This window comes from Alligator sinensis, unplaced genomic scaffold (genome assembly GCF_000455745.1).
Source record: "Alligator sinensis unplaced genomic scaffold, ASM45574v1 scaffold657_1, whole genome shotgun sequence".
Taxonomy (NCBI): Eukaryota; Metazoa; Chordata; order Crocodylia; family Alligatoridae; genus Alligator; species Alligator sinensis.
This window is the reverse complement of record NW_005843450.1, coordinates 108,653-118,524: the sequence shown is the minus strand read 5'-3', so window position 1 is coordinate 118,524 and position 9,872 is coordinate 108,653. Positions and strand designations below refer to the sequence as shown.

Sequence of the window (9,872 nt, the reverse complement as noted above, 5' to 3'; positions counted from 1 at the left end):
CCTCTGGACCCTCTCGATGCTGTCCACATCCCTCTTAAAGTGCGGCTCCCAGAACTGGACGCAGTACTCCAGCTGCGGCCTGACCAGTGCCGCATAGATGGGGAGGATCACCTCCTTGGACCTGCTCGAGATGCATCTGTGGATGCATGACAGGGTGCCGTTGGCCTTCCTGACCGCGTCCCCACACTGTCGGCCCATGTTCATTTTGGCATCAATAATGACTCCAAGATCCTTTTCTGCCTCTGCACTGATGAGAAGGGAGTTCCCCAGCCTGTAGGTCTGCTGCTGGTCCTTCCTCCCCAGGTGCAGCACCTTGCACTTGTCAGTGTTGAAACCCATCCTGTTCTCATCCGCCCACCCCTGTAACCTGTCCAGATCTAGTTGCAGCCTGTCCCTCTCCTCCAGCGTGCCCACCTCTCCCCACATCTTAGTGTCATCCATGAATTTGAATAAGGTGCTTTTTACCCCCTTGTCCAAGTCACTAATGAAGATGTTGAACAGCGCGGGCCCGAGGACCGAGCCCTGGGAAACCCCACTGCCCACATCCCTCCAGGTCGAATAAGACCCATCTACCACCACTGTCTGGGTGCGGCCCTCCAGCCAATTGGCGACCCATCTGACTGCGTAGGTATCGATGCCACAGTCCCCTAATTTCTTAATGAGAATGGGGTTGGAGACAGTGTCAAAGGCCTTCCTAAAGTCCAGAAAGACTACATCCACCGCGACACCCGCGTCCAAGGATTTTGTGACCTGGTCGTAGAAGGCCACCAGGTTGGTCTGACAGGACCTGCCTCGAATGAACCCGTGTTGGTTTCCCCTGAGCATCCTCCCCCCTGCTGGGCCCTCGCAGATGTGCTCCTGGATAATCTTCTCAAAGAGCTTCCCCGGGACTGAGGTAAGTCTAACGGGCCTATAGTTTCCTGGGTCCTCCTTCCTCCCTTTTTTGAAAATGGAGACCACATTGGCCCTTTTCCAGTCCTCTGCCAACACACAATGTGACAGAAATGCCACCGTCTGTGTCTCTCTCCAGAAACCTGTCCCGGTCAGCTTGGCACACTGGGGTCGAATTCCTAAGGAAGACGGGATTTTCCTCCCTGCCTACGTGACAAAAGCCTGGTGCCGAGGGGGCGGTCCCTCTGGTCACCTGAGTGGGGGAGGGAGAAGCCCCTGCTCCTCTGCCCAGGTAACCAGTGATGCTTTTTAAATTAGTTGGCTAGTTGCCAACACTGCTGGCTTCTATTGGACGGGGCTGGTGAGGTCAGAAAGGCTATATAAGGGCCTGGTCCAAGAAGAAGGGGGAGAAGCCATTTTACCAGCAGGGCACAAGCATCAGGACACAGGGAGAGAGTCTGATCCAACTGAAATGCTCTCTCTCTAGAAATCTCCGAGCCAGATGTCTACCATGTTCTGGATGATACTTGTAAGTGTTTCTAGAGAGCTAGTCAGCTCACAGGGATGCATTTGCATATCAAACGGCTACCTCAGCCAGGCTGTTTTGCTCAGCGGTAATCCCTTGATAGTGCTCTACCTCTGACCCTATTCCAACCCTACCCTTTGTAACCAATAAAGTTCTTTGTACCTAGTATGGGAGACTTATTGAGGGGTGGGTTTAATTATGCCTAGGAGGCCCCTTAGGTCTGCGGACTAAGGGAGACTATCCATTTTGGCCCCTGAATTGGGAAGGAGCCCCAAGTGCTTGTATTGGGTCGAGCACCCGTAGGACTATTAGGCCTGTGTTTCCCTGAGGACACAGGACCTAGAATGTCCCTTCTCGGGGTGGTGGCAGGACATTACCCCCGGACTCTGCAGTGGGGCTCGAAAAGGGGTCTGCAAGGGCTTAGGCGCCCCTGGGGAGACACATGGAGTCCAGAAGGTGGACGGGCGAGGTGAGGTGGGAGGCTCAACGCAGGAGATCCCCCGCCTGGCCTGCCACAGTGTCGGTGTCAGCCTGGAAAGATGTGGGCAGTGGAGTCCCTCAGGGCTCAGTTCTGGGGCCGGTGCTGTTCAACATCTTGATCAGTGATCTGAACGAGGGGGTGAAAAGCACCCTGTCCAAATTCGTAGATGACACAAAATTATGGGGTGCAGCTAACACCCTGAAGAGGAGGAACCAGATCCAGGCTGACCCAGACAGGTTAGTAGTTGACAGAGCCAATCGCACCTTGTTGTGCATCCATAGGTGCTTCACAAACAGGTCCAGGGAGGTGATTCTCTCTCTCTATGTGGCACTGGTCAGGCCATAGCTGGAGTACTGTGTCCAGTTCTGGATGGTGCAGTTCAAGCGGGATGCAGACAACCAGGAGAGGGTCCAAAGAAGAGCCACTCACCTGATTAGAGGCCTGCAGGAAAGGCCCTACAAGGAAAGGCTAAGGGACCTTAACCTCTTCAGCCTCTCCAAGAGAAGGCTGAAAGGAGACCTCGTGGCAGCGTTCAAATTCGTAAGGGGGGAGCAGCACAAAGCAGGCGATGAACTGTTCACCAGGGCACCCCCTGGAAGGACAAGGAACAATGGCCATAAGCTACTGAAGAGGAGGTTTAGACTGGACATTAGGAGAACGTTCTTCACGGTCAGGTTTATCTTCAGCCTCTCCAAGAGAAGGCTGAAAGGAGACCTCGTGGCAGCGTTCAAATTCGTAAGGGGGGAGCAGCACAAAGCAGGCGATGAACTGTTCACCAGGGCACCCCCTGGAAGGACAAGGAACAATGGCCATAAGCTACTGAAGAGGAGGTTTAGACTGGACATTAGGAGAACGTTCTTCACGGTCAGGTTTACCAGGATCTGGAATGGGCTCCCAAGGGAGGTGGTACTCGCCCCATCCGTGGGGGCCTTCAAGAGGAGACTGGAGAGGCACCTGGCTGGGATCACGTGACCCCAGGGTTGGTGACCCTTTTCTTGCCTGCCCGGGGCAGGGGGTCAGGCTAGACGACCCACTGAGGTCCCTTCCGACTCTATGAATCTATGAAACCTGCTTGGGGAGAGGCAGTTTCTCTTGTGGAAATGGCATCTCCACCACCAGGCATCCTTGCTCCTTCACTGTCACTTCCCCCATCTCTGGTCCATCCCCCACCCCCTTGCTGTGTGCCCCTGCAATGCAACTTCCCGCTCTACCTTTTTTCCTCTTCCTCCAGAAGTAAATGGCTGCAGCAGCCGTGGCTCCTGCTCCAATCAGGATCCCCAGGATGGCTCCAACCATGGCACCAGTCTGATTCCCTGCTGCGCTCGGTCATCAGAGGAGAGAACGAGACAGAGCTCAGCTCACACAATCACTCTGAAGGGAGCAGGGTCTTGCCCAAGACCCCCAAGCCAGCTCCAAGCTGGACTCGCCTCTTCCCCTCCAGCTGCAGGCCTAGCATCCTTTGTGCCCCAGCTGCTGCCCTCGCAGTCATGGGCCAGGCATTGCTCCGTGATGCTGGGGATCCCTGCGGCTGCTTACGTGCCAGAAATGCAGGGGCCAGGATGCAGCAGCCCAGTACACCACCCCCTAACCCCCGCCAGGCCTGTATCTCTCTGCTCCTTGGTGCTTCAGCTCCCCTGGGAGGGCAGCAGCATTACCGCTGGCTAATGCAGCCCCAGACCATGCTGGTCTGCAGCTCAGCACCACCTGAACTCTGTGCTACCTTGGGGAGGGGACAAGGGAACTCACCTAGGACGTCCAGGGTAACGTCCTCCTCTATGGGCTGCTCCAGAGCCTCGTGGTGGATGTGGCAGGAGAAGTTGCTCCCCACGTCGATGTGGGTGGGTGTGAAGGTGTAGGTCAGGATGAGGTTGAAGGTCCCGTCTGTGTTCCTCTTGGGGCTGGAGCGGATGGAGTCGTTCAGGACCTGCCCATCTCTCATCCACACCACGTCCACATCCTTGGGGAAGAAGCCCCCCACGTGGCACAGGAGGGAGGTCTCAGCGTCAGCCACAACTGGTTGTCTCGGGATGGAGATCGTTGGGGCAGCTGGAAAACAGAGAGTCAGTGCGTGTGTGCAACCCAGGGTGGGGCATGTGTCCTTCCACTGTCTGGGTCAGGCTGGCACTGGCCCACTGAGGCCACGTGAGGCCTGGGCCCTGTCTGATGCTCAACGGACAGACCCCCAGGCAGGCGTCACTGTGGGTGTGTGGGTCTGGGGGCCTGGGAGAGGATAGCACTGCCCGTGCCAGCACTGTACACCAGGCCATCTGTCCATTGCGTAAGGCTTCCCGCTGCTCCTGGGGTGAGGGCAATGGACCTGCCTGTGGCTGGTGCTGGACATGACCACAGGAAAGAGGCCCCCGGGGTCTGAAGAGCATTGCTCATTCACCACCTCACTTGCACGTGGTGCAGGTTTGTGTCTTTGTCTCCCCACTCACCCACCCAGATTCGGTCCCAACCGGGTCACAGCCACCCCGTGAGCTCCTCTCCGGTCCTCACCGAGCAGGTGCAGGATGGTTTCCCCTTGGTGCTGCTGTGTCCCGTACCCCACAACACACCGGTACAAGCCCCCATCAGGCACAGTCACCACAACTAGCGACAGGGAGGCGTCTCCGCTCTCCAGCTCCTTCTCCGATGGCAGGCTGGCTCTGGGTTGTTCCTGGCTCCTGCCCTGGTCGTACCAGGCCAACTTCTCCTCCCAGAAATACCATGTCACCCTCAGAGCGTTGAGGGCCACGGGCCCCCCGACATCGAACCGGCACTGCAGCAGGGCCCCCGAGCCCACGCGGGCCGTGGAGGAGGGCGCCACGGTCACCTGCAGCTGGGAACCTGCCAGGGGAGAGGAAGCAGCCGTGAGACCCCGCGGGGCTGGGCCGGTGCAGGGGAGAGGCTGGCCAGGGCAGCACAGCCCGCTGCGGGGACCTGGTGCAGGGAGATGGGGGCTGGGAGGGAAGGGGCCTGCTGAGCTCGGGCCAATGAGGCTTCACATCCACACGCTGAACTGCCCCCTCTCCCTCATCCGCACTGTTCTCCCAAGGGGTTTGGCCAGGCTGCCCCAGGGCTTCACACCTGCCCCAGCACCCAGCTCCCCCCACACCCACACCAGGGAAGCAGCGGGACTGGGATGACCCCGTGGGGCAGGGAAGAGGGGAGACAGGAGCAGGGCCATGGGAAGGAGCAGGGTGCCCAGGCGCTGCCCCAGGGCTGCATCTTTCCCCCTGTCCTGCCAGAGTCCTTGTCCCTGGGGCTAAAATGAATTCCCAACAGCTCCTGTCTGGCTTTCGGTTTCACTTGGGAAGGAGCCAGGCCCTAGCTGGGATCAACCGAAAGGTTCTCCATCCTGTGCCAGGAGCTGAAATGGGTGTGGGACCGGGTCCAGGCCCAGCTCTTGCCCATCTCCACAGCCCCGTGGCTCTGAGGAGTGCAGGGGAGTCAGCCCAGGGCCTCCCCTGCCCTGGGAGCTGGATCCCAGGGCAGACTTGGTGCTGGGGGCTGTGGGGAACCCGGCCCCTCATGTTCCTTGCCCGGGGTCTCCTCCAAGGGCCTCAGTGTTCCCGATAGCCCAGACCTATAGCCCTGGGCAGGGAAAGGTGCACAGCAGGAGTGGCTATGTGCACTTTGGGGTCCGGTCCATCAGCTCCTCCAGGTCTCAGTGTCTCATAGTTTCATAGTTTCATAGTTGGTCGAGTCAGAAGGGACCTAAGCAGATCATCAAGTCCGACACCCTGCCGTGGCAGAATAGAGAACGGGTCAAACGACCCCAGCAAGGTGTTCATCTAACCTCCTCTTAAAGACCCCCAGGGTAGGAGCCAGCCCACTTCTCTTGGAAGTTGGTTCCAGATACTAGACGCCCTGATTGTGAAGTAGCGCCTCTTGATGTCTAGTCTGAATCTACCCTCTGCCAGCTTGTGACCGTTATTTCTTGTCACTCCTGGGAGTGCTCGGGGGAACAGGGACTCCCCCAGTGCCTGCTGGTCCCCCCTGGCTAGTTTGTAACAGGCCACTAGATCCCCCCTCAGCCTTCTCTTGTGGAGGCTGAGCAGATTCAGGTCCCATAGCCTCTCCTCCTAGGGCCTGCCCTGCTGACCCCGGATCATGTGTGTGGCCTCCTCTGGACCCTCTCCATGCTGTCCACATCCCTCCTGACGTGCGGCGCCCAGAACTGGATGCAGTACTCCAACTGCGGCCTGACCAGTGTCACATAGAGGTGGAGGATCACCTCCTTGGACCTGCTCGAGATACATCTGTGGATGCATGACAAGGTGCAGTTGGCTTTCCTGACCGCGTCCCCACACTGTCGGCCCATGTTCATTTTGGCATCAATAATGACTCCAAGATCTTTTTCTGCCTCTGCACTGGTGAGAAGGGAGTTGCAACGCAAAGCTGGAGCTGCTCCTGCCCCACCCCACAGGGCTGCTGGAGCTGGGGCCCACCCTGCCCATGGCCCTGGGGAGAGCAGGGGAGGGTCAGCCCTGAGCTCTGCATGGCGTGTGGGGTCCCCTCTGCTCCCATGCTGGGTGTTATGTCTAAGCTCTGTGTTCTTGGGGTAAACTGGCATGGGACACAGCCTGCCTGACTCGCATAGAATACCTTCCCCCTCCCCCCACCTAAACCAAACTGATTAAGTTGCAGTGGGAGATACACCTAAGACCCTCCAGATAAGGGTGACAAGAGTGAAACAACTGCCCTAGGTCTCATTTGCATCCGAGATGGAACCAGCTGACCATTCATTTACATGAGAGATGAAGATCAGAAAGCCTGAAGCAGAGACTGCAATGAATTCTGGGATTAGAGAAGCAGGGGAGCATGTCATGATGGGGAATCTGTGCTCCAAATGGTAATCAACCCACATTTACACACACTCAGCTCAACATTTACCAGACCAGTTCTAATCTGGATTTACAAAGGACTTCCCCCCCAGACACACACACACCTCTAAGTTTAATAGGCATCTCGGCCGTACATTCCCCAGTCCTACTATGGGAGGCCTATTTAAACTTGATTGGCTAAAACTCGATGATGGGTTAGGGAATGCTGAGGCAAAGAGACCGAGTCAGAGGGGGTACGGGCAACATTTGAACAATGGTAAACGGTTCATCACAGTATGCAGCCCGTTGGAGCCCTAATCACAGGTGTTGCCATACTTTTCCCGGGACAACTGGTGGAAGTCCTCCTGCCCAAAGGTTAAGAACACTCCAATAATTGCCTTAAGTCTGTTAAAAGACTATAGTAAGATCTGGAAAAGTCATGCTAAGCTGAGGCTTGCTCACAACAAGTGAAAATCCAAAATCCTGATGCTGCAAGCAATCTATTGTTTCTGAAGATACCATGAGCTATCCCATCAGTATATCTGCTATCCATAGGAATTTCACGCTGGCTCTCAAGTGTCTGGGTAATCCCTAACCTTATGTGTTTCCTGATTATCAATCAGTTTGTTGAGATGTTCCAAACCAGATAACCCCTTGTCAAGAGAAAAGACAATGATTTGCACTATTGAGAATGCTTTGAAGAAGCTGAACTGAGGGTATAAAAATCTGTAAAAAGCAGCAATGTATGTGTTGACACCAGCCCCTGTTGTTCTTGGGATGCTGGAAGAACAGGTCATCTCCCTTCAAGGATTGTGCTATGAACTTTACCTGTCAGCTTTTCAGCTCGAATGCCTTGGATTGGTAAGATCCCAGCGTGGTCTCTCTCTTTTCTGTCTAGGCATAAATTTCTGAACCTGAACTGTATTAGTTAAGCTTGAGCTAAGTTTCCCCAATTACTTAGTGAAACCAGGACAGTATTAGAATTGTTTGTGTGTGTTTTCTCTTTGCATGGCTATTACTACTAGTCCCATTATATATTTCATGTACTTAGCAATAAATAACTTTTATAGTCAAACTGGTAGTAACTGGGTACATGTTTCCTTCTCTGCTTCGCCTTCCTCCCGTGCTCTGTAGCAACGCTTCTTTTACCTAAGCTAAAGATCCCTGTGAAGCCCCAAAATACTGTGGGGTCTGCTCATCAAGAGGCCAAAGATTGGGATGTGCTGAGTTTGAAACACAGAAGGGGATCAGCTTGTACAGGCCGATTGACCCAGTTGGACTCAGATGTGCCCTTATGAACTGTATGTTGGCCCATGAGGGTGCCAGCTGGACACCCAGCTGGATTCAGAGGTCTTCTGTTCACCTGTGTGCTTGTGTCTGACTGCAGGTCACTGTTGCTCTGATGAACTGATACTTGGCACATGAGGGTGTCAGCCTGTCCGTGCTGATCACCCCGGCCGGGTCAGGTGTGTCATGTTAATCTGTGCGTGTGTGTGAATGACTGATTTGGTGATTGGAGGAACCCAGCCCCACTGAAACAGAGTCCTGCAAGAAAGTTCCAGTGGGTGAGGACTTGCAGAAGGGAGAGATGCAGCTCCGTACAGAAACACAAGTAACACAAGCAGCACATGGACAGAATTACCAAGACCCTAGAAACGTATCCCTAATAAATGAGCACACCCCAAAGTAATGGGCAAATCTGGTAACACTGGGTCGCAGTCCCATTGCAGAGACTCTGGCTCTTCTCAGCTCCTTGTGGCCCTAGGAGTTGCCTCAGGGACCTGGAGGACCTGGGCGGCCAGATGGAGCTGTGGACACCCTCAATGCCAACACCAGCCCCATCTCCCACACCTGGATCTCTTCTGCGTCTGTGTCCAGCGCTGGGGGAGGGCGGGTAACAGCGACTGGTGCTTGGAGCTCTCTTGGCCCCCAGTGCTCCCAGGTGCTGTCCTGTCCTCGCTGCAGACCCTTTCCCACATCACGTCGGTGTGCACCAACGGAAATGAAATCTGTGTCTTTGGTAGCAGGGATCAGAGTATTCAGGAGTCTGCTCTGATCCAGGTGCTTTTGCAAAGGAGCGCCTGGTCACTCTCATACTTAGTGGAGAAGAAGCCGTGGGGGAACGTTTGAGACATGAAGCTGTGTTGCTCAGGAAGAAACGCTCTTGTCCGGTGTCCCGGAGGTGTGTGCTCCTCAGCAGAGGTTTCTGTCACACGGGAGTCACAGCACTGGTGGGGCTGCCTGGAGAGAGTCCAGACCTGGACCTAGAGGTTGTGCACTCTTGTGCACACCTCAAACTCTTGTGAAGAGCAACAGGCTAAAACTGGTCAATGTTTGCACTAAAATAAAGCAATACTAGGGTGATTACCCAGAATTAAAACTTACACAGTTACTATTGTGGAGAGAGTCTTTCTGGGAGGCATGACCAGCTGCAACAGAGACACTGAAGAGAAAGGCAGCATTGACCAGCCAGGGTGCCCGTGTCATCCTGCCGTGGCACTGGGGGCAGCGGGGCAGCTCTGCAGGGGCAGGGGCAGCACAGGGCTGTTGGGGCAGCCATGAGGGCACTAGGGACACCCCAGGGGGAGGAGACTGTGGCTAGAGCCAGGCACCCTTCAAGAAGGAGAGCAAAGTGGATCCAGCAAACTACAGGCCCATCTGCCTGACCTCTATCCCGGGGAAGGTCCTAGAAAAGATTATCAAAGAGGCCATTCTCAACAGACTGCCCAACAGCAACATCCTGAGGGATAGCCAGCATGGGTTTGTTGCGGGTAGGTCTTGCTTGACCAATCTTATTTCTTTTTATGACCAGGTGACCTATCACCTGGACAAGGGAGAGGAGATTGATATCATATATCTTGACTTAAAAAGATATCTGAGCTGTCGCAGAGCTTCCTCTCGTGCGTGGATGACCTCTACCTGACTCAAGAAGTCTATGGGCCAATGAGAGGCAAAGCGCTGCTCGACCTGGTACTGGCTACTGGGGATGACCTAGTGATCGATGGGGAGCTGGGGGACAGCGACCACGAGCTGATCACCTTCACCATCCGCCGAAAAGCTGGCAAGTCGGTCAGCAACACGCAAATCCTTGACTTCAGGAAAGCCGACTTTGACACGCTCAGGAGGCTCGTCAGTGAGGCCCTAAGGGACCGTGACCACAGGGAGA

The 9,872-nt window shown here is 55.3% G+C and overlaps 1 protein-coding gene across 1 annotated transcript in view; it reads right to left on the bottom strand.

Moving 5' to 3' along the window:
• Positions 1 to 9,193, bottom strand: part of LOC112548717 (signal-regulatory protein beta-1-like) — a 13,708-nt gene extending 4,515 nt beyond the window's left edge. The window contains exons 1-4 of the mRNA XM_025195272.1: positions 9,092 to 9,193; positions 5,028 to 5,145; positions 4,398 to 4,727; positions 3,645 to 3,944 (exon numbers count right to left, since the gene is read on the bottom strand). Coding sequence (XP_025051057.1) covers positions 3,645 to 3,944; positions 4,398 to 4,727; positions 5,028 to 5,145; positions 9,092 to 9,193 — 850 coding nt within the window. The remainder of the gene's footprint in view (positions 1 to 3,644; positions 3,945 to 4,397; positions 4,728 to 5,027; positions 5,146 to 9,091) is intronic.
• Between the last annotated feature and the right edge of the window lie 679 nt (positions 9,194 to 9,872).